General features: G+C 37.3%; 1 protein-coding gene across 3 annotated transcripts in view; it reads right to left on the minus strand.

The window, feature by feature from the left end:
- The window catches only part of ATP11C (ATPase phospholipid transporting 11C), a 217500-nt gene that overhangs the window by 81297 nt on the left and 111965 nt on the right, over positions 1-24238 (minus strand). For all 3 annotated transcript variants that reach the window (XM_053579888.1, XM_053579887.1, XM_053579886.1), the window contains 8 exons: positions 15507-15635; positions 13267-13370; positions 10808-10858; positions 9814-9878; positions 9421-9502; positions 7967-8117; positions 7150-7347; positions 35-196 (listed from right to left, as the gene is read on the minus strand). In XM_053579888.1, the coding sequence (XP_053435863.1) occupies positions 35-196; positions 7150-7347; positions 7967-8117; positions 9421-9502; positions 9814-9878; positions 10808-10858; positions 13267-13370; positions 15507-15635 (942 nt within the window). The remainder of the gene's footprint in view (positions 1-34; positions 197-7149; positions 7348-7966; positions 8118-9420; positions 9503-9813; positions 9879-10807; positions 10859-13266; positions 13371-15506; positions 15636-24238) is intronic.

Raw genomic sequence — 24238 nt, forward strand, 5'->3', positions numbered from 1 at the left:
TTCTCAGTTAAAAAAGAAATATGGAAAATGCCACCTTATCTGCCTTGTCAAAATATGTTAAAGGTCCATCAGTTTGAGATAATCCATCAATCTCTTCGGTTCCACCTTTATATTTGTGTCCATCTATACAGCATTCAATGAATTCCATGCTGTTTTCAGTGAGTGTTCCAGTTTTATCTGTAAATATATAATCCACCTAAAAAACAAAAACACATACATTTTCAGTTTCTTCAGTGTGATTTATTTTTAGTTCAACGTAAGGCTGAGCTATTTTCATATCCACAGAAAATTTCCTCTTCCTATCAAATGTCTAGAGAATCATTATCAAAGAAATGAAAAATAAATGAGTTTTTAAAGACACTAAAATAGTATCATATGTCTAAAGGCAAACCTACTCCAATGTAGATTAATAGAAAAAAAATGTAACTATTCTATCAAACTAAAATCCCTCAATTTAACATTTTAATTTAAATTAACCTGTTTTGATACAAAGAAATTACATAAGAAAAGTCAATTTTCCAAATGGAAAAGAAGAATATACTGACCACTTATTTCATACTTACATACGCACACACTCTTTATGGGCTGGTATGTACATTATCTATTAAAACTATGTAATAGAAACTGAAATTAACTAGGATGTAACAAAATAAAATGAAAACTAATGGTGTTTCTTCTTCTTGAAAAGTACAATTTTCTATTATACTTTCTATAAAAATGTTGTATTAAAGTCCAGGTTAAAGTATAAGAAAAGAACATTTTCATAAATAATGAAAAAAGTTAAGCTGTGAATCAACTTTCCATTAAAATAAACCATTTTTAGCATTTCTATTTTATCTCAGTTTTTATCTCTTCTATTTATAACATCTGGCTTTTGGAAACCCACAATTTTATCTTCCTTTTTGGCACTTTATGCTTAAATAGTTAAAATTATGGGCTGACAGGAACAAGCATAAGCATGAGATTAAGGTTTTTATTATGTAAGGGAGAAAGAGATGAACTCCAGCAGTAGTTGCTTTCTAATTATTTTTCAAAGCTTTTCACAGTAGCAGCACTGGCACAAATACAGCATTCCAATCTTCCTGTTTTTTTCTGTTAAGCCAGCCAAGTTTGAATTCTCCCTTTAAATTAATCCAAGTGGTATTATTCATGTATCGTTTAGATTTTTCCACTTAAAATGAAATTCTTTGGGGCTTTTATTTCTGATCAAAATTATTAACTTTCATTTTCCCCTGAAGGCTGTCCTGGGTTATTTCACCTCCTTCACTTTGATGAGCATTAATACATTCAGAATCTTTTTTATCAGTGTCAAAGGTAGTAGCTTTAAAATATAAAATACAATTTATTTGCCTACATGTAATAGTTTGGGAAGTGGGGTGGCGCCTGTGGCTCAGTGAGTAGGGCGCCGGCCCCATATGCTGAGGATGGTGGGTTCAAACCCAGCCCCGGCCAAACTGCAACAACAAAAATATAGCCGGGCGTTGTAGCGGACGCCTGTAGTCCCAGCTGCTCGGGAGGCTGAGGCAAGAGAATCACATAAGCCCAAGAGCTGGAGGTTGCTGTGAGCTGTGTGACGCCAGGGCACTCTACCGAGGGCAGTAAAGTGAAACTCTGTCTCTACAAAAAAAAAAAAAATAGTTTGGGAAGTGTGAACCTGTACACAGACTATCAGAGGTTTAGGCCAACACATTATACCCCAATGCAGTAATTATCAAATTGCAGCATGCATCACATGCATTTGGAGGGCTTATTAAAATTCAGATCTCTACCTCCAGAGTTTCTGATTCAGTAGGTCTGAGGCAGGGCCAGACAATTTGCATTTCCAAATTCCCAGGTGATGTTGCTGTTGCTGGTCCCAGGATTATACTTAGAGAACCACTGCCCTAATACATGCCATATACACACAGAAAAAGGGGATGTGGGGGTCAGCTGTGATTCATATTAAAAGGTATTCTCATATTTAAAGGACAGCGAGAGATAAAGAAAGACTGCTACTTGACTCTCAAAGCAGCCTCTTCCTCTTTTGAGCTTGCTGAAAAGGCTCCTCTCTATCAGCAAGCTCAAACTCATTTTATGGATGGAAAGCTAAAGTGAGTATGATATTGTAAAATATATATTTGATCTTCCTGTTTCCTGACATAAAGCTCCTAAAATTACTCTTGGAATCTCCTGAGTGATAAGAGTCTTTAGTATACTAATGAAATGATTGGTGGCTGGGGGGCCCTACATAACTTCAGGATGGGGGCTAGTCTTTTGAAAGACCAAAGCATGATTAAAGGGTTGGGACTTTCAGCCCCACCCTTACCTGGGGTTGGAGAGGGAGGAGGGACTGAAGGTTAAACTGATAACCAATGGCCAATGATTTAACCAACCATACCTTTGTAATGAAGTTTCCATACAAACCCAAAAAAATTGGCTTCAGAGAACTTCCAGATAGCTGACCCTGTGGAGGTTCCCAATGGGTGCCATGCTTGGAGAGGGCATGGAAGCTCCATGCCCCTTTTCATATATCTCATCCTCTATATGTGTCTTCCATTTGGCTGTTTACCTATATCCTTTGTCATATTCTTTTATAATAAACTAGCAAACGTTAGTGTTTCCCTGAGTATTCTGAGCTTTTCTAACAAGTTAATCAAATCCACAGAAAAAGAGTCATGGGAACTCTCATTTATCACCTGTCAGTCAGAAGCACAGACTACAACCCATGCTTGCAATTGGCATCGGAAGTAGGGAGCAGTCTTGTGGAACTGAACCCTCAACCTGTGGGATTTAACACTATCTACAGGTAGGTAGTGTCAAAACTGAATTAAATTAGAGGACACTCAGCTGGTTCCACTGGAGAACTGACTGCTTGGTGTGCAGGAAAAATATCTTATGTATCTTGTGTCAGGAGTGTTGAGTGGCCATATGAGAATAGAGGGAAAAAAACAACACTTTTTTCTTTTCTTTTTTTTGAGACAGTCTTACTATCTTACCCTCCCCTAGACAGCCGTGGTATCACAGCTCACAGCAACCTCCAACTCTTTTTTTTTTTTTTTTTTGTAGAGACAGAGTCTCACTGTACCGCCCTCGGGTAGAGTGCCGTGGCGTCATATGGCTCACAACAACCTCTAACTCTTGGGCTTACGCGATTCTCTTGCCTCAGCCTCCTGAGCAGCTGGGACTACAGGCGCCCACCACAACGCCCGGCTATTTTTTTGTTGCAGTTTGGCCGGGCAACCTCCAACTCTTGGGCTTAAGCAATTCTCTTGCCTCCGCCTCCTAAGTAGCTGAGACTACAGGAGCCTGCCACAACGCCCGGCTATTTTTTTTTAGTTGCAGCCATCATTGTTTGGCAGGCCGGGGCTGGATGCGAACCGGCCAGCTCAGGTGTATATGGATGGCGCCTTAGCCTCTTAAGCCACAGGCACTACTTTTTTCTATTTCTTAGTGAGACAGCTGCTATAGAGTAGAAAGAGCTCCAAAGCATATTTCAATGTGTGAAATCACCTATTTTTTACATCAAAAATCATATGGTTCAATTGAATGGGCTACTTGGACTCCATCTTGGCTATACCACCTACTAGTTTTGTGCCCTTGGGAAAATCTCTTCATTGCTCTGAACTTCAAATGTTAATCTTAAATAATAACTTCTGCAGCTTAAGACCATAAAGATTAAAAAACAAAGTTCAATAATAAATGTGTTCTATAAACTATAAGGTATGTTATTAATGTTGATTTCCACCACTGTTGGCTTGACTAAAATTACACAATACTAGACTCTTTCCATTATTCCACATTCTCTATTTTTTTTTTTTCTGATTATGATCATACTGCTATAGTTAGATTTGGTGTGTGCGTTTTCCCAACTATATGGTAAACAACTTGAGGGTTTCTTATTTGTTTTAGAATAGTTACTTTGGAATCTAGAATTCATCCCAGGTACACTGAAGCTAAATAAACAGCCACTGGAATTTATCAGAGTATATACTTAGACTATAAAGTTAAACCATTAGGTATAGCTGCAAGACTGGGAGGAGATATGAAATAGGCTAGCCCTGCAATATTTTCAGGATGGATTAAAACTATTTGGTTATCTAAAAGATTGACATCTAATCATAAAAGACCCCATTATTTTCCAACTAGGGTGAGTGGTCTACTTGGTCTACTTCTTTTTTTCTCACATCAAACACTATCCTAAACATATCTTCCTGTTTTTTAAACACCAGTGTGAATCATTTTAAAGAGGTTAAACAAAGGCTTGCAATGGTATTTATGAGAATGAATTGACATTGCCTTTAGAAACATTAAAACCCCCATGGATCTTAAATTATGACTCATCAAAGAGGAAACTGGTTACACTTAATTTTTGTGTGTACTGGTCCACTGAATGCTAAATGGCCCAAGAAACTATTTCAATACTTTGCATTTTTATTCAGGTAGTGTTTCTATACATGCAAGCTGATAATGGTGGCAAGTGGTTTATACCCTGTATTAATTGAACTGGTTGTCTTGCTATTAACTTAGTGATTTGAGTAAATGACAATCACATCCAGAAATACAGGGGTAGGTGGGGGGAGGGAGCGGTGGCTAAAAGGAAGATTGCAGCTTCTTTTCACTGATCGAATTTACCAGATCATTACCCAAAGCTCTACTTTACTTTCTACAGTGTTAATACAGCCTAATAGTTGATAATAACAAGGTAATATAGAATCTGCTGAGGTGGAGATCTGAAAATAAGAGATAAGACTCTCATCTAGTGAAACCTAGCCAGGGCATCCTATTTCTGGTGAGCATTAAATATCTCATTGGAATGATGGCTATTCTATTTGCAGTATACTTGAGGCTAGTCCCAGGCCAGCCATGCTCATCTTTAGGTAGGTTAAATCACACAACAAGGCGCTAAATCTAGAACAGACAGATTTATTCAGCATCCAGAGTGAACCACCAAAATAGCTGCCAAGAAAAAGTTCACCAGGCTTGGCACTTGTAGCTCAGCGGCTAGGGCGCCAGCCACATACACCAGAGCTAGCAGGTTCAAATCCAGCCTGGGCCTGCCAAAAAACAATGACAACTACACCCAAAAAATAGACAGGTGTTGGGCGGCACCTGTGGCTCAAAGGGGTAGGGCGTCGACCTCATATGCCGAAGGTGGTGGGTTCAAACCCAGCCCTGGCCAAAAACTGCAAAAATAAAAAGAAAAAAAAAATAGGTGTTGTGGTGGGTGCCTGTAGTCCCAGCTACCTGGGAGGCTGAGGAAGGAGAATAGCTTAAGCCCAAGAGTTTGAGGTTGCGGTGAGCTGTGATGCCACAGCATTCTGAGGGTGATATGGTAAGACTGTCTCAAGAAAAAAAAAAAAAAAAAAGGAAAAGAAAGAAAAAAAAAGAAAAAGTTCACCAGAGGTGGCTTGTATACTCAAAAGAATTTTAATAAAAAAAAAAACTCTGCAAATTTATAGCTTTTAGTGGACTAGTGTAATTCTACATAGCTTTGTCCTTGTATAGAAAACTTCTGGTTTAAAAAGCCAAGGATTAGCCCTAGCAGCTCACATCAACAACAAAAGAATCTTCTGGGAACAAAATCTAAGGGAAAAGCCATTTGTCCATCCATTTTTTATCCTATTCATACAGCCTCAGTATCTACGTGGGATGCAGACTCCACAGTCTGAGATACTGGTGTCTTGAGGTCAGTTCTAAACAAAATGATATCTGGAGAATCTTTACTCTTTCAAATTAAGTTGTGAAGAGGGTACTTTTATTTAGGCCAGGGACAGAGAACCTGTAGTCTTCTGGTTTCAAGATTCTTCTTTGTTAAGCACCAAAATCAGCATGAAAAGCTTTATTTTTCTTTACTGCACTCTGTAATAAATGGATTTATTCTGTAAAATTTGTGTTCGGTCCAAAGGCCTCACTAAAGGACTTCCATGGCCACATGTGCCTAAACTTTAGGCAAAGGCTGTATCAAGAGCAGAAATAGAGCTCCACTCAAAGAGATGTGAGATGTAGATGCAAATGAGCCCCATTTAAAACAAGTGTGAGGCCCTGTTCCAGCCACATAGTTCCATTAACTGAATTTTCATCTCCCCATCACCAAAATGGCATTTCCATAGCCTTGACATTCAACATGTCATGAAAATCAAACATAAGCCAAAAAATGCCCTCAGCTTGGGAAAATCATTACATGACACACAGTAAATTCAAACAAAGGGGAAAACTTTCTCAATGCTAATTAAAAAAAAAAAAAACACCTAAGAAGTCATCGCTGGAACAATTATAGCTAGACTGCACTGCATTGGAAAACAAACGTACGTGGGTTAGAAATGAGGTCGTGGTCTAGGTTTACACTGGTATACCAAGCAAAAAGCATTTTGAGGAGTACATGTCCTCACATTTTCCCTTAACTTAAATTCTTGCACTAGAATAAATTCTTCTTGCTAGGTCTATATTCTATTTGATCAGAAATGTACCAAGAAAATATCAATAGGACAATTCTGTTCAATTTTGTTCAAAGAACAAAATGCGATTATAAAATAGCTGTATTTACTACCCTGCATTCTATCCACAAATGGTTACGGATAGTGATGAAGACTATATTTTGTTTCCTATTTCAAAGCAGTAACTCATAATTTTTTTTTTTTTTTTTTTTGGGACAGAGTCTCACTTTGTCACTCTTGGTGGAGTGCCATGGTGTCGTAGCTCATAGCCACCTCAAACTCCTGGGCTTAAGCTATTCTCTTGCCTCAGCCTCCTAAGTAGCTGGGACTACAGGCGCCCACCACGACGCCCAGCTGTTTTTAGAGATGAGGTCTCGTTCTGGCTCAGGCTGGTCTCAAACCCGTGAGCTCAGGCAATCTACCCACCTTGGCTTCCTTCCCAAGTGCTGGAATTACAGGCATGAACTACTGTCACCCAGTGGGTTTTAAGTAGAATTTTAGTAACATTCAAATTTAATACACAAATATTGTCCTTCTCACAAATGCAGGAAAAAACCTGATGTTACACTACAGCTATATGAACACTGCTTACCTTCATTACATGCCTGCTTTTTAAAATAATTTTCTTTGAAACACATTTCAAAATGTGACAAAGTTACATATACTGGTAATATAGACTACAATATAATAGATTTTCTATATGTTGATTTATTATAAGTGAAAATTATGTTCTAACCTGACCAAGTTCTTCATTAAGGTCTGATGTGTTTACCAGGGCTCCTTCACTAATTTCTTCATCATAAAAGTCCTTATCCCATGAGATGAAGAAGGAGCCCAAGAATTTCTGCATTTCTACTGTGACGTACATGGAGACAGGAATGATAAAGTTGAATAGAACCATAAATGACAGGAAGTCAGTGAACATTTTCAAAACCTAAAATAAAAGAGAGTTCATGCTAATTAGATATACCATTCTTTCAAATAAGTACAATAGAAAGAAACAGTTAAACAGCTTACTTTCCTTTTATTTCAATGCTGAAAGTGCTGCTCTTGCTACAAATAAGGAACTTCCCAATGACGCTATATCATTATAGTCAAAATTATCACAGTATGTGAGGACATTTAAGGACAACCTCAATTTTACCATTATTCTTCAACATATATACATTCTACCTTAACATTTGTTCGCTTTCTTAAGTTCACTGCTCTCTCCACCCCTAGATATGAGTGTAAGACCAAGGTTTATAAGCATACATCCCTTATGCTCATATTATAATATCTCACAAGTTCATATTATATTAAAATGGCAGAGCTTTTTGCCAAATTGCTTCAAACTCTTAAAGAGCTAAAAATCAAGCACAGATGCCTAAAGAAAAATGAAGGGAAAAAAAACTTCTAAATTTTTTTACCTATTTAATGGCTTAGGGCCACCATATAATCAAGAGAAAGCCCAGAAGCTAACAAAATGTGTAATTTCTCTGAACAGTATTTCAACGAAGTGTGGCTTGGTGACAAAGTTCTAAAGTTACAATTTTCAGCGGAAAACAAATTACCTGCAAAGTCTCCCGCTCTTTCTGAGTCTTTAGGCTATACCAAGGTTCATCATTGTGTGGGTTACTTTGCCAAACATACTTTAGAGTAGTGCATACTGCAGCTTTGGTCAGTAAGATAAATAAATACACAATCAGGAAGGCATTAATAGATCTGAAAAATAAGACAGTATGGATTTTAAAACCACATAATTGCTTAAGACATCAGCCAGATATGAATTTAACTGTTCATTTATCTAACGGTTCTCTTCTGTAACCACATCACAAGCCTTTGGTACGTATGAACCTCAGTTATCACAGCTGCAGCATCACTCTCAAGTGGCAAAATGGAAATGCTAGCCTGAACTGTTTATTGATCACCCCAAGTGCAATGGCTGACTAGCTAACACATCTTTAGTAAGGTTCCTGTAATGTAACAGGACACACACAGACACACACGCACACATATACACCCCATAACCTACTCAACCCTTATAATAAGAAGTAGCTTGTCTCTATTTCCCTGAATCCTAAATTTTTGGGGTAGAGGGCACAGTAGCAATGTGAAATCCTCAAGCTCAGTGTAGATTTTTCTTTTTAAAATTTGAGCTATGGTGGGCGGCGCCTGTGGCTGAAGGAGTAGGGCACCGGCCCCATATGCCAGAGGTGGCCAAAAACTGCAACAACCAAAAAAAAAAAAAAAATTTGAGTTATGGAAAGGGTGCCAGTGACATACTGGTTATCCACAGAGATGACAGGGAAAGATCATACCAGTGGCACCTGCCTTAAGGATCTACCAGGTGCCACTTCAGTATTTTTCAGGAGACTATTATCTATGCTATAGAACCAACTCACATACACCAACTAGAAGACCCCAAACCTGGATGGCACCTGTGGTTCGGTGGGTAGGGCACCGGCCCTATATACCGAGGATGGTGGGTTTGAACCCAGCCCTGGCCAAACTGCAACAAAAAAATAGCCAGGCGTTGTGGTGGGCACCTGTAGTCTCAGCTACTCAGAAGACTGAGGCAAGAGAATAGCCTAAGCCCAAGAGCTGGAGGTTACTGTGAGTTGTGATGCCACAGTGCTCTACCAAGGGCAATAAAGTGAGACTGTCTCTAAACAAACAAACAAACCCCAAACTATTAATTTCAGTAGTAAAAATAAATGACTTTATAGTTCAAATAAGCTCTGCCCTTTAACAGTTATGTGAGCCTAGGTAAGTCACATACCATCCCTAAAACCATTTTCTCATCTGTAAGCTGGAAAAGTTAACATAAATTACTTTGTAGACTTTTTCAGAAGACTAAACCAAATTAGACATTTAAATCATTGAGCACAGTTTCTGGAACATAAACAAGTGTTTAAGATAGAAATTGCTATTATGGTTGTTTTTTGTTATGGTTTGTTATTTGTAATTACTGAAGAAGTAACTATTTCAATCAATAACAACTAAAGATATTGAAGTGCATACTAACTTTTCAACAGCAGAACGTTTCTGAGATTTCCCTTGGTAGTTCAAAGCCATTTTGGTTTCCATTCCAGTGTAAACAGCAACTCCTGAGGAATAAAAGAATATAATGAAACTTGGGTTGCAAATGAACTTGTCAACCAACTCCTGAATCTATAAAAGTGGGAATTCTAAGTCCCCTCCCAAGTCACCAATTGATATATCATTAATAGGATAATTTTAATTCTATACAGCATTTGTCGTATTCCATCTTAGTTTACCATTTTGTAAATTCCCAACATCTAAATAGAGGTTTAGAAGAAATGGCAATATTGGTCATGTTTGCTTTTTTAACATGCATTACTTATTGATAGGGTTTACAAAGCTTATTTCTGATAAGTATATCTTAAAAATTGTTCACCATATATCTTCTTAGTATTTTTTAGTGTAGCTCCTTTCAGCAAGAGATTTTCAGGTCCCAAAGACCTAAATAAAAAACAACCACAGCTTATCCAAACAACCCAATAGCATTATCCATTCTAGGGACATTTTGCCCTGAAACACATTTATCTCCAAGGGGTCAGAATATATCAGTCTTCTTATATCATATGCTTATTCCCAAAGAAAAGCTGAAAAATCCCTCTCTCTAAAGTTACTTGAGAGTACGGCACAGATGGAAGCACAGTAAAGGTAGCTAGCAACACACAATGGTAAAGAAATGCGCAAGGGGATAAAAAAATTATGAATCATAGAGAGATAAGGACAGGACACAGCAGTAGAGATCAAGAAACAGAGGGTCACAAAGACTGGGAAGGCAAACATCAAGGTGAGAAAAACACACTGACGTATTTGTAGAGAGTAAACCCTCCTTTTGGGGAAATCACTGGGACTTCAGTGTTTAACTTTTTTTTCAGTGTGGCTATAAAGGCCAAGCAGAAAAGTTAAGGTAATTAACTAACTAATAAAAGAGGAAAAAAAGGCATCTCCTTTTGTAGGAATTGCCTCATTATAAATGATCAGCCTTTCATTTTACTAAAATCCAAGTTAACTCTTCCAGCATTTTATCTACTGCCTTGTCCCTCAATCACTCTCCCTTAAACCATTGCTGTCCAGGTATATTTCCAATGCTATCAGCCACTGTACAACCATGGAAGATAAATATAGGGGCTAGCATATGTTTGGGAATATAATTAAAAAATGTCTGGAGCTCTGCTATTTTGGAAATCTAAGCATTACTTCTAACAGCCCCCTACCCTCAACACACAGAGATCCTACCATCACAACCCTACAAACTATGAAGTTAGTTACTTATTAACCTTTATATCCCTTCCTATAAAAAAGGTATTTGGCTATTTTAGTAGATTTAAAAGAAACATATACCCCCAGCCAAAGGACAGATTGAAGAAATAACTAACCTGGCAACAGCTTCAAGACTATTACTATAGATATTGATTCGCCCAACAAACCTGTAAGAAGAACATAATTTGAAAATGTGTTTTCTACATCCAGGTGAAATCCATACACCACGAACATGAGAATGAATGGAAATATAAATAATGCAGAAAAGATAAGACTCTGAACTACAAAAACTGATTTTATTTCTGGAAAAAGAAGCCACATTGACTTGATAAGGCATATAACATTTTCATCTAATTTTTAAAAAAATATTATGGATTGTAGGATGTAAACAAAGATTCTAAATAGATTTTCAAGCTCTATTTGGGATTATGCATACACACAACACCTCTCTTTAATACCTTTACATAAATAATGTGGGGCTTCATTTTAGATTCACATCAAGGAAGGTTTCTGATGTTAAAACACACTTTTGAAATCATCAGTTCAGTAGTTCTAATACTTATGCATGCATCAGAATCACGGGAGGCCTTATTGAACCACAGATTTCTAAGCCCCAACCCCAAGCTGCTGATGCATGTTCTCAGGTGATACTAATACCCTTTGAACTATAACTTGAATTGTAGACAGTGAACATTTGATTACTATCTTGGAATTGTATAGTCTATGTCTTGCAGCTGATCTTAATACTGAGCTTAATCCAATCACTTAATATGACTAGGCACATGGTAACCTGTATGTCTGCAAAATGGGGTAAAAAGGCCTAACCCCTCTTTAGCAAAAGTGTTTTGAGTGTTTTATAATTTGCATTGTAAATACCATTTTTTCCAGAGACAGAAATATTTTATATTACTATGTACACAAAATATGAAGGGTCTTCTCCTTCATTCATCATTTTTTTTTTTTTTTTGAGACAGAGCCTCAAGCTGTCACCCTGGATAGTCTGCGGCAGCATCACAGCTCACAGCAACCTCCAACTCCTGGGCTTAAGCAATTCTCTTGCCTCAGCCTTCCAAGTAGCTGGGACTACCGGCGCCCGCCACAACACTAAGCCATTTTTTGGTTGTAGTTGTTAGAGCTGTTTGGCAGGCCCGGGCTGGATTTGAACCCACCAGCTCTGGTGTATGTGGCCAGCGCCTTAGCCGCTTGAGCTACAGGCACTGAGCCCATTCATCACATATTAATTGTGCCAGCACTGTACTAGGTGCTGAAGATACATTAATAAACAAAGAAAAAATGTTCCTTGTCCTAAGAAGACAAGTAAGCAGGCAATTACAATGCAAGGGATTACCACTAGGATGGTGGAAATGCCAGGTATTCTGAAGTCACACAGCAAGGGATTTGATCTAGTTTAGGAGAATTAGGAATAACCGCCCCTGTCTTAACATTCTCCTTCATATTTAATGCAAATGAAAAATGCAGGGGTTTCCTTATAAATATGCAAGGGTACGGATACTGTTCTCTAACTCTGACAGAATAACTCATTCCCTTTTCTGTGATCCCATAGTCCCTGTGCTCATCTCTATTATCACATTGTAGTGTAAGCTTAGCTTTACTGTTTTATTGCCTGTGTTCACTGTCAGCCCCTTGAAGGCAGAGTAAAACTGGTATACATTGTGGCCATAGTTCCTAGTATCAAGGTGGATATAGAAGAGGAAAAGGAAGAGGGAAACAATGATGGCAAGGAGAATGGTTACTATTCTTGAAGCAGAATGAACCCTTAGTTTTTCTACTACTAGGTGTCAGTGTAAATTAAATCACATCCAACCACTCGGACCCTCATTATGACTAACATCATGCATTAACAAGCTGGCTAAGATGGGTAATGGATACCATCTGTAATGATAGCAAAGAATGAAATTAATTGGTTCATGTGGAGATAAAACCTATTACTCTACCCTCATTAGCACATGCTCTAATCAGCCAAATTAACCAATTTGAAATCAAAAACCACATTTTTGACAACTAGCAATAAAGTTAATCAGCAAATCTATAACAGAGAACCTAAGTATAGTTAAAATAAAGGAAATTACACCATTTTGCTGCTCCCTTAACTGTTTACTGTGGACAAAAAACTATCTATTTGCAATCCTAAGCACATCATGATCATTCTAAGAAAAGATAGAGTGCATATTTATTGCACGAAGAGGATATCTCTTTACTCTTTAATGTTAGATGGGATGTAAAAGGGTTTATTCTAGTTTTAATTAACTCATACTGCACCAGCCTGATAGACCAGTCTTACAAGATAACTTAATTTTAAAATTTGATAGATGGCCATGTTTACAAGTAACAAAAGTAAAAGAAAAATCACAGGATGCCTGGACCCACAATGATTTATCTTTGGCTGGTAGTGAACAAGGCTGATTTGATTCATTTCCCTGCCAGAAGGAAGGAACAGCTCATAAAAACATAAATGAGAGTAGGCTGCTAAGTGGTGGGTGTTTCTTTGCAATTCTGGTGGCAAAGAGAAGCAGGGCCAACAGATAGAAGTAAAATGAAACCAAGTGATTCTTACTTGTAGAGGTCAGGTTGAGGCTGTTCACATTCAATTGTTGCTCGGAGAGCATCAATGGATTCAGCTGAACACAGTGCAATGGTATCACGTACTGCATAATGTGTCTAGGCAAAAGCAGAAGAGAAAAGCAAAAAACAAAATGTTTATTTTCATAATTGTACACTCAGCTAATTACAGGAATATAATATGTTTTAATAAGAGGCTTTGGCAGAATAAACAAACACTGATGCATATTCCCACCAAATAAGTTTTATGGTATTATTCTTAAAATATATTGCAGATAATTAAAAAGATAACTGCTGCAAGAGGATTTCAAAGATAATGAAAAAACTAAAAGCTCTTCTTGATGACAGCTGAGAGGATCCCATTTGCAGCATGCATATAATTAACCAAGACCCCACAAAAATGTTAATACAATTTTTTTCGCTTATTTATAGAACCGAGACTTCTCATTTTGTTCACTATAGTGTATGGCGATATAGACATACAATATGAATTTAACATAACCTCTCTGGTCATAAGAATGCTAAAATTTTGCCAACATCAGGAAAAGAATCATTAATAGTTCTATCACACAAATAGCTTAATTAATGATCTTGAAAATATTCAAAGTGGCTACATTTTGTACAAGGGGGCAAGGAGATGATGTGTCTTGCATTAGTCAGACAGAATATTCTATTAGTGTACATTATGCACCTGATTCATCCAGAACTCAAGGCAGTCTCCAATGAACTAATTTATAAATCACCAAACTAGGACTAATAAAGATTCAAAGAACGTATCATTTACGTAGAAAGGAAAGCTGTTGCCATGGTCTTTGGGGAGTATTATGGAACTGCCTGAGCTATATTTAAAACTATCTCCTGATTTTGAAAACCTCTGTACTTTTAGCTTATTTGAGCAGATCAACTTAATTGAAAAAAAAAAAATCCATGAAAGTTTTCTTCTTCTAAGCAAATTTTTGCCATTAGGAATTCTTTAGGTAGATGTCTCGATTTTTATCTTGACATTCTCTAAAACATAACATTGTTTTTGAATAGTTTAAATGCTACTTGCTCATTACCATGCTTTTCAAATACAGAATTAGTCCTCCAACAAGTAAAGTTCCTTTTTCACACATTAAATCCTGGTCCTCAACGCTAGCAAAGAAACTCTCCAAGGATATTCCCACAAGTGAGCCACAGCAGTATCCTCCCTTAAAGACAACACAAAGATGATATATCTTCCTGCCCTGTGGAGTTCTGGATGATAGCCAAGAACTGAGTATGCCAGAAAGTACAAGGGAAGTAAGTTGTCCCCCAGTTTGATCAAATTCACTTTAACTCACTTATAATTCTTTCTACTTGTAACAAAGTGAACATTTATCAAGCTACCCCCTTAGGCATTTTAAACAGTCAAATTACCCCAGGTTAGTTTTCTTACATTCCAAGAATAAATATTTTAAAGAAAAACATATTACTTTTAGAGTAAAAATAGTTCAAATGGTAAGGTTAGAGTACATGAAGTTATTTTTATTGGTCTGTAGTTTCAGCCTATGATTGCTCCCGTTTTTAAAAGCCTAAATAAAACATTAAATGAGTTGTATCAATATTAAATTCAAGTAGTGCTATAAAAAATGGTGGTTGCTTTTTTTTTGAGACAGAGCCTAAAGCTGTCACCCTGGGTAGAGTGCCATGGCATCACAGCTCACAGCAACCAAACTCCAACTCCTGGGCTCAAGCGATTCTCCTGCCTACGCCTCCCAAGTAGCTGGGACTACAGGTATCTGCCACAACGCCCGGCTATTTTTTTTTTTTTTAAATTTGGCCGGGGCTGGGTTTGAACCCGCCACCTCCGGCATATGGGACTGGCGCCCTACCCGCTGAGCCACAGGCGCCGCCCATGCCCGGCTATTTTTTGGTTGCAGCCATCATTGTTGTTTGGCGGGCCCATGCTGGATTCGAACCCGCCAGCTCAGGTGTATGTGCCTGGTGCCTTAGTCACTTGAGCCACAGGCGCCAAGCCTGTGGTGGCTTTTATTTGGGGTATGGCTTTTCCCTACCCAACAACACCCTTTTCCTCTATGATAAGTATTTGTTTAGATTAGAAGTTAAAAGGCAATTATATAACAGCTATCTTAAATATAAAACCTACATGATTAGGATAAGACAAATAAGATAAAAGATTAGAAGGTGGTGGCAAGCAATACTGTATGATTATCCTAAGATCAAAATGTTTAGGCAAGATTTGTTCGCTGTTACCTTGCAATTGGATTCCCCATCAAGACTGGCTGTGGTGACATAACAGGTTCCATCAGTGGTGCAAGATGATAGAAGAATAAGATCACAGGGAAAGGTTTCATTTGCTTCTACTTCTACTACATCACCAACCTAGAATGGAGAGAAACACAGATGTAAACATTTCAAATTCCAAACGAAGTATTCATTATACCTTACACTAAATCCAAACATTAGCAAAAGAAATCTATGAACCAAGTGTATGGTGCCCCATGATCATATTAATGTACACAGCTATGATTTAATAAAAAGAAAAAAAAAAGAAATCTCCAGCTCTGGGGCTTTGGGAGTATCTCAACATATATACCACCTAACAGGTAATGAGAGAATATTACTCAACACTCAGAATCCTCCTTAAGGCCACAAGGACTTAGGTTGCTTTCAGATTACCTTATCTATGACATTTAATAAATGATGTCAACATTTATTTGCTATTTTTGGCAGTAATGTTTTATAAGACAATGACCATTATCACTTTATCAATTAATCAAGAAAATCTACAAGTTGGGCACTTCCTGAATACTGAGCAGTCAACACTCCCTCTCTGCACCATGCATTTTCAACATACTTTCTTTGCCATAACAACTGTGATTGTTGGGTGCCAGTTCCTTTTTCAGTGCTCAGAAAACCTCAGCTAATTAGAGAGGCATTGATTTTTCCCATAATATTTGGAAAAACATTTTTCCCTATAGGTCACTTTCTAAGAATCCATCTGCTATCAGAAGAATCAATTAATATAGCAATGAGAAACACTTTCCTATCAGCAAACCCACAGCTCAAGTAGAGAAATAAAACATGAGGGAAGAATTATGAATAATTTAATAATGTAGGGAGTAAGTCAGAATAATTAAAAACTTGGGCTTTTTAACCTGAGTTCATGTCCCAGCTCTGACACTTAACTATATGAATTGACTGCAACTACCTCACAGGACTGATGTGAACATGAAATGATGATATAAGGTCAACCATTAAGAAAAGCACCTAGCACATAGCCATTTAATAAATATTAATTATAATTACTACTAATACCCTGCAACTACTTTATTCTCCACTTATTAATAATCATAACATCTTTTAGAAAGATGTAATAAATCCTCCAGTCTGGTGCTTCCCAATATTTTTCATACCATGGTACATATAGAAAATTATAAACGACAATTTTGCATACCACTGTCAGGGAAAGGAAAGAGACTGGGTGTCTTGTGAATGCAGAAGACAACCAATTGAAAGGAAAGAGACTGGGTGTCTTGTGAATGCAGAAGACAACCCATTTTAGTATGGGGTCAATAGCTGAGAAATGCTAAACTAATATGTGGAACACCTGTCTTCTATTTGCAATATGATTTGGCAGATAAAGATGAGGATTGCAATTTGTACTCGGGAATAATTTTCTTTTCTTTGCCAATCTTAATCAGTAGCCAAGAGCAACAGCATAAATAGCTGAACTAATTTGTAAATAATATTTTATTTTGTTGGATCTTTCCTTCCTCACTTCCATAAACACTTATGTTGCTTACATAAAGCCACAATATCTGCTTAAATATGCAGAAGAAACATAACAAACAAAATTCTGAAACAATCTAAAAAGAAGAAAATATTCAGTACAGGTTGGAAGATTAGTCTCAGGCACTGATAATAAAATGTACAAAGGGACCCCTTTTTCAACACTTATGATTCACTCAGATATAAAATATAAAGGTCCCCACATCTGCAGTGCAAGCTGAGACTGGTAAGCCAGATCACAAAGAGCTTGGCAGGCCAGGCCAAGGAATTCAGGCCTCACCCCAAAGGCAAAAGTAGAGGACTTTTAAAGAAATGGAATGACATGATACAGCTAGACAATCCACTAGAGTTATATTTCTATTTACTATTTTAAAAGGCATAAAAAAAATCCCCACTACCATCATAAATATTAGGACAAAAAAGATAATCTAACAAATAAAAAAATATATTTTTTGAGACAGAGTCTCACTTTGATGCTTAGTGGAGTGCAGTGGCATCATAGCTCACAGAAACCTCAAACTCTTGAGTTCAAGAGATCTTTTTTGCCTCAGCCTCCCAAGTAGCTGGGACTACAGGTGCCCACCACAATACCAAACTACTGTTTTAGAGATGGGGGTCTTGATCTTGCTCAGGCTGGTCTTGAATTCATGAGCTCAAGCAGTCTGCCCTCCTCGGCCTCCCAGAATGCTAGGATTACAGGCATAAGCCACTGCACCAGGCCTAAAATATTTTTTAGTTCATTGGAGAGGTGAGATTGCAAGGCAACCAAGAAGTCCTTCTAAGGAGAGGTAAGACAGATGAACCGTTTTACAACTGACAACACTGAAGGGAGAGATGGTTACTATAGAAGTGGGTAAGAAGAAAACTACATTTTTAACTAATTCTTAAGGCTAAGTGTGAGCTAACATGACAGTTTAGAATCTCTACAAGCCTGTGAGATAAAAGAATAACCACTCACTAGCTCTTCTCCACAGGCTTCCACTTGGGTACTCATGACAAAGCATGAGGGCAGAACACCTAAATGGACACTCTCTTCACTGGTATACACATAGTCATACAGGTAGTGACTAACTGCTGCGAAGAAACAGGCACAAAACATGCCAGAATCATGGACCCAAACCAAAAGCCATCTGCATCAAAGAGGAAGGCAAGAAACCATCCCTGACATACTCTCAGAGAAATATCACTACTGCTAGAGAGGTAGAAACAACAGCAGTCTGTTGCAGGGAATTGGGGGGGGGGGGACCCACTTATACCAAGGACCTAGCACTGACAAAAGTTCAGCTGCCATGGGAGGTGGAGTGGGAATATTGAAAACGTCTCTCAGCCTGAGGCTCAGGTGCATCAGGCCTGTCTAATGTTTAGACAAGAGCAAGAAAACCAAGAAACCAATCTATTCCCACCAGAGGCCTTACAACAAATAACAAGAAATAGTCTACAACTGGGGCAGAAGAAGCAAAGAGACAGGGAGAGGTACTTTCTGTCACTCACGAGTGCAGGATGTGCTCAGAGCAGATGGTATAAAACGAACACCAAGAAAAACCCTCTGGCACACCAGTACCCCCCCACCAAAGTTTAAGGTAAATAGCATTTTACCACTCAAGGAATTTGAAGTCTGGTGGTACACTAAAAGTATCAATAGTTACAACAAAAACCAAAGCTAGTCCAACTCCTAACTAGACTGACTCAAATCCCAATGATAGCAGCCTGACAGAAGAGTCTGGGCCCATTTCAGAAGATACATACTACTTACTTCAGCCTCTACCATTCTTTTTACATTCAGTGCCTAAAATTCAGTTTAAAAATATAAGATGCATAAAAACACAAGGAAAGTCAGCCATCACTGAAAGATAAAGCAGGCAATGGGACCAGATCTAGAATTGTCCAGGTTTTATAATTTTGAGGAACTTAAAAATACCTATGTTAGTATGTTAAGATATTTAGAGGAAATGGATGGCAAACAACATGTAAGAGTGGATAAGGAATTCTGGCAGAGATGGAAACTACAAAAAAAGCAAAATGCAAAGTTAGAAATGAAAAACATAGCATCAGAGATGAAAATTTTTTTCAACCAGAGGATCAGATACAGCAAAGGAAAACAATCAATAAATCCAAAGACAGATCAACTGAAATTATCCAAAATGATACACAAAGAGCAAAAAGGGAATGCACTAAAAAAGAACAGATTAGAACAATTTATTTAAGAGGTGTAAGAAAATATCACAATCTAACAGTCATGTAATTGGAGTCCCAGAAGAAGATAAAGAGAATGAGGCAGAAAAACATATGTAAAGAGATAATGACCAAGAATTATCCGATATTAAAAGCCGACAATTGATACAGAAGAGCTAAAAGGAGAATAATAACAACGAAAAACAAAATATAGGCATGCTGAAAATTGTAAAATAAAGGAAAAACTTGAAGGTATCAAAGAAACATTACAGAGAAAAAATTAAAATGACAAAAGACTTATCAGAAACTAGGCAAACCACATACAATGGAGTAACATCTTGAGAGCACTGAAAGAAAAAAAACAAACCTCCAGCTCATAATCTACACACCTAGAAAAATAATTTTGTAATTGAAGGTGAAATGAAAAATTTTCCAGAAAGGGCAGCGCCTGTGGCTCAAGGAGTAGGGCGCCGGTCCCATATGCCGGAGGTGGCGGGTTCAAACCCAGCCCCGGCCAAAAAAAAAAAAAAACAAAAGAAAGAAAAATTTTCCAGACAAACATAAGCTAAGATAATTCACTTCTACCAGACTCACACTATTAAACTAAAGGAAGTCTTTTTTAGGTAAAACAGTATGATACTATATGAAGATTTTTATCTACACAGGGAAATACAGAATGATAAAATGGTAAAAATGTGGATAAATATAAATATAGTTATTACTAAACTTTTTAAAATTAAGAAAGGTAATTATAATCCAGCAATTTCATTCCAAGTTATAGAACCAAGAGAATTAAAAGCAGACACTTAGACATTTAATGCCAACGTTAACAGTAGCATTATTCAAAAATAGTCAAAAAGCAGGAAAAAAAACAAAAAATGTCCATCAACAGATAAATGGGTAAACAAACTGTGTTATATACATAAAATGGAATATTATTCAGCTTTAAAAGGAAAGGAAATTCTGATACATGATACAACATGGTTAACCTTTAAAACATTATGCTAAATGAAATATAAGGTTGGACAATGAAGTTCACTAACTCATCCCAGAATAAGTGCTACAAATCTCCTTGCTGAATATCACTACAGTCACCAGGTAGCCAAGGGGAGTACTTTGAAGGTGACTATAGTGATATTCAGCAATGAGCTATATAGTACTTTTTCTAAGATGAGTTTGAGAATTTAATTGTCCAATCTTGTATGCAAGACACAAGAGAACAAGTATCATATAGTTCCAATAATATAAAGTATCTAGGATAGTAAAATTCATAGGGGCAAAAAGCAGAATAGAGGTTACATGAGGCTGAGGAAGAGAGAATGGGGATTTATTTTTAATGGACACAGAGTTTTGTTTTGGATACACAAAAAGCTCTGGAAATGGATGGTTGTGATTGCTGTACAACATTGTAAAATACACTTAAAGATAGTTACATTTTATATTATGTATGTTTTATCACAAAAATAGACAACTGACTAAAGCAAACATTGTGGGCTTCATGAAATGTAGAAGTAAAATGTATGATAACAATAACACAAAGGATGTGAATGAGGAAATGAAAGTATGCTGCTGTAAGCCCCTCTCTCTCTCTCTCTCTCTTTTGTTTTTTTTGAGACAGAGTCTTACTTTGTTGCCCTCAGTAGAGTGCCCTGGAGTCATATTTCACAGCAACTTCAAAGTCTTGGGCTCAAGTGATTCTCTTGCCTCTGTCTCCTGAGCAGCTGGAACTACAGGAGCCTGCCACAACATCTGGCTGTTTTTAGAGACAGGGTCTCGATCTTGTTCAGGCTGGTCTCAAACTCCTAAGCTCAAGTAATCCACCTGCCTGGGCCTCACAGGGTAGTACGATTGCAGGCATGAGCCACTGCACCCAGCCTTATAAGTCTCTTATACACATATGCAGTAGTCTAATACTATTTGAAGCTAAGATTATACATTAAAATGTATATTGTTAACTCTAGAGCAATCATTTATAAAAATTTACAACAGTATGTATAATTAGTAAGCCAACAGAAGAGATATAATGGTATCAAAAAAATATGCTTAAATAATCCAAAAGAGGGAAAATAAAGAAGAAAAGAAGAATAGATGGGCCAGAAAGACAACCAAACCATATAAACAATTACATTAAATTAAATGTAAATGGTCTCATTCTAATTAAATGTCAGACTGGGTTTAAAAAACAATACCTAAATAGAAATATAAAGACATAGATAGATTAAAAGTAAAAGGATGGAGAATACCATGTAAAAATTAATCACAATAAAGATGGAAAAACTATATTAATTTTATAAGACAAATTAGGCTTCAAAACTGGGAATACTGCCAATGATAAAGAGGAATATTACATAAAGATAAAAGAACCAATTAACCCAGAACACGTGACAATTCCAAATATTTTTGCACTTTTAGTACTATAAAGTATATAAAATAAAAATTTACAAAACTTTTTAGAAAACTCACCATTATAAATGGACTAGATTCCTTTCTCAATGATTGATAGAACAAGAAAGAAAATATTTAGTAAGCTTATAGATATGAAAAATACTATCAACCAGATGGGTGTGGTGGCTTACACCTATAATCCCAGCACTTAGGAGACCTAAGCAGGTAGATTGCCTGAGCTCAGGAGTTTGAGACCAGCCTGAGCAAGAGCGAGACCCTGGATTGGTGGGATTATACCTGTGGTGCATCTTACAGGGGTATTTGCGAAACTTGGTAAATGTAGAATGTAAATGTTTTGGCACAGTAACTGAGATAATGCCAGGAAGGCTATGTTAACCATTGAGATGAAAATGTGTCAAATGGTCTATGAAGCGAGTGTATGATGCCCCATGATCATATCAATGTATACAGTTATGATTTAATAAAAAAATAAAATAAAATAAAATAGCCAAGCACTGTGATGAACGCCTATAGTCCCAGCTACTTGAGAAGCTGAGGCAAGAGCATCACTTAAAACCAAGAGTTTGACATTGCTGTGAGCTGTGATGCCATGCCACTGTACTAAGAGTGACAAAGTGAGACTTTGTTCCCCCCACCAAGAAAAAAAGAATACTATCAACCAACTTGCCCTAATGGACATTTATATAAAACTCCACCCAATGACAGCAGAATGTATATTCTTTTAGAAACTTTTCAAATGCATGTGGAACAAGTCACCAAAATACACCGTATCTGGGCCATAAAATATCTCTGATATATTTTTAAAAATTAAAATGATACAAAGTATGTTCTCTTAACACAATGAAATTGAAAGAAAATAAATAACAAAAAGGTTTAGAAAAATTCTATTTTTTTTTTTTTTTTTGCAGTTTTTAGCCGGGGCCAGGTTTGAACCCACCATGTCCAGTATATGAGGCCGGCGTCCCACTCCTTTGAGCCACAGGTGCTGCCCGGTATCTAGAAAATTTCTAAAATATATATTAAGAAATTCCCATGAATCAAGGAAGAAGTAAAGAGAAATTAGAAAATATCATTGATGAAGACCGGGCGCAATGGCTCACACCTGTAAGCCTAGCACTCTGGGAGGCAGAGGTGAGTGGATTGCCTGAGCTCATGAGTTTGAGGCCAGCCTGAGCCAGAGTAAGACCCCCATCTCTAAAAATAGCCGGGCATTGTGATGGGTGCCTGTAGTCCCAGCTACTTGAGAGGCTGAGGCAAGAGAATCACTTGAACCCAAGAGTTTGAGGTTGCTGTGAGCTATGATGTTACAGCACTCCACTAGGAGCAATAAAGTAAGAGTCTGATTTAAAAAAAAGTAGAAGAAAATATCACTGATGAAAATATATCAAAGTTTGTGGGTTGGTGCTAAAGTAGCGCTTGGATGAAAATTTATAGCATTAAATGTTTATATTAGAAAAAATGGGCTCGGCACCTGTGGCTCAAGTGGCTAAGGCACCAGCCACATACACCTGAGCTGGTGGGTTCGAATCCAGCGTGGGCCCCCCAAACAACAATGATGGCTGCAACCAAAAAATAGCTGGGTGTTGTGGTGGGCGCCTGTAGTCCCAGCTACTTTGGAGGTGGAGGCAGAAAAATCGCTTGAGCCCAGGAGTTGGAGGTTGCTGTGAGCTGTGATGCCACAGCACTCTACTCAGCTTGAGGCTCTATCTCGAAAAGAAAAGATGTTCTATTCAATTCCTTTTGCTAATAAATCTAAACTAACTCCTCATTCTAGCCCAAGAAGCCTCCTCTATCTCTCATTTTCATCCTTATCTCATCTGAGAAAACTGCTTTCATTCCCTTGTCTAAATTCAAAGAGTACTTTTTAAGCTCTCATTAGGTTATCAGTTACCTCCTTGTATTTTTCTTATTTTTTTTTCATTTTTCCACTCAATTTTTTTCTAATATAAATGCAAAAAATGTAATGTAAATCATCTTGGACATCTGACCCAATTGAACCATCAGATGTTTTATCTGTCCCCCACTGGTATCTGACTGCAACATCTTGAGACCTGCAACTGAGAATCACCTAGCTGAGCCCAGTCAACCTACAGAGCTGTGAAGTACAGTAAAATGTTTTTTTCTTCTAAAAAGAAAGCTTTAGTGTAGTTTGTATTATAGGAATAGATAATTGGAACAGCCACATGAATACCTCTCTGGGTGGGTGGTCAGTATTTTTATTCTTTTAACATTATGTGTCATGACTCAGATTGTAAAACTTCTTGAGAGCAATAACCATCTTTCTCCATTCTTTGCAATTCTTCTGTGTAATATCTTAATACATTTTGGTTGATTCACTGATTGAAGTACCAGAGAATAACTTTTATTTCTATGTGGTATCAAAGCATGACATGTTATCAACAGGTATCTTACATATCTACCCTGTTTCCCCGAAAATAAGACAGTGTCTTATTTTAAGGTGTGCTCCCAAAGATGTGCTAGGTCTTATTTTCAGGGGACGCCTTATCTTTCCTGTAAGTAGGTCTTATTTTCGGAGTATGTCTTATTTTCGGGGAAACAGGGTAGTTTCTAATATTTCTTATGCCAAAAACATACTCTTTTCATTAAAAATAACT

This window comes from Nycticebus coucang, chromosome X (genome assembly GCF_027406575.1).
Source record: "Nycticebus coucang isolate mNycCou1 chromosome X, mNycCou1.pri, whole genome shotgun sequence".
Classification (NCBI taxonomy): domain Eukaryota; kingdom Metazoa; phylum Chordata; class Mammalia; order Primates; family Lorisidae; genus Nycticebus; species Nycticebus coucang.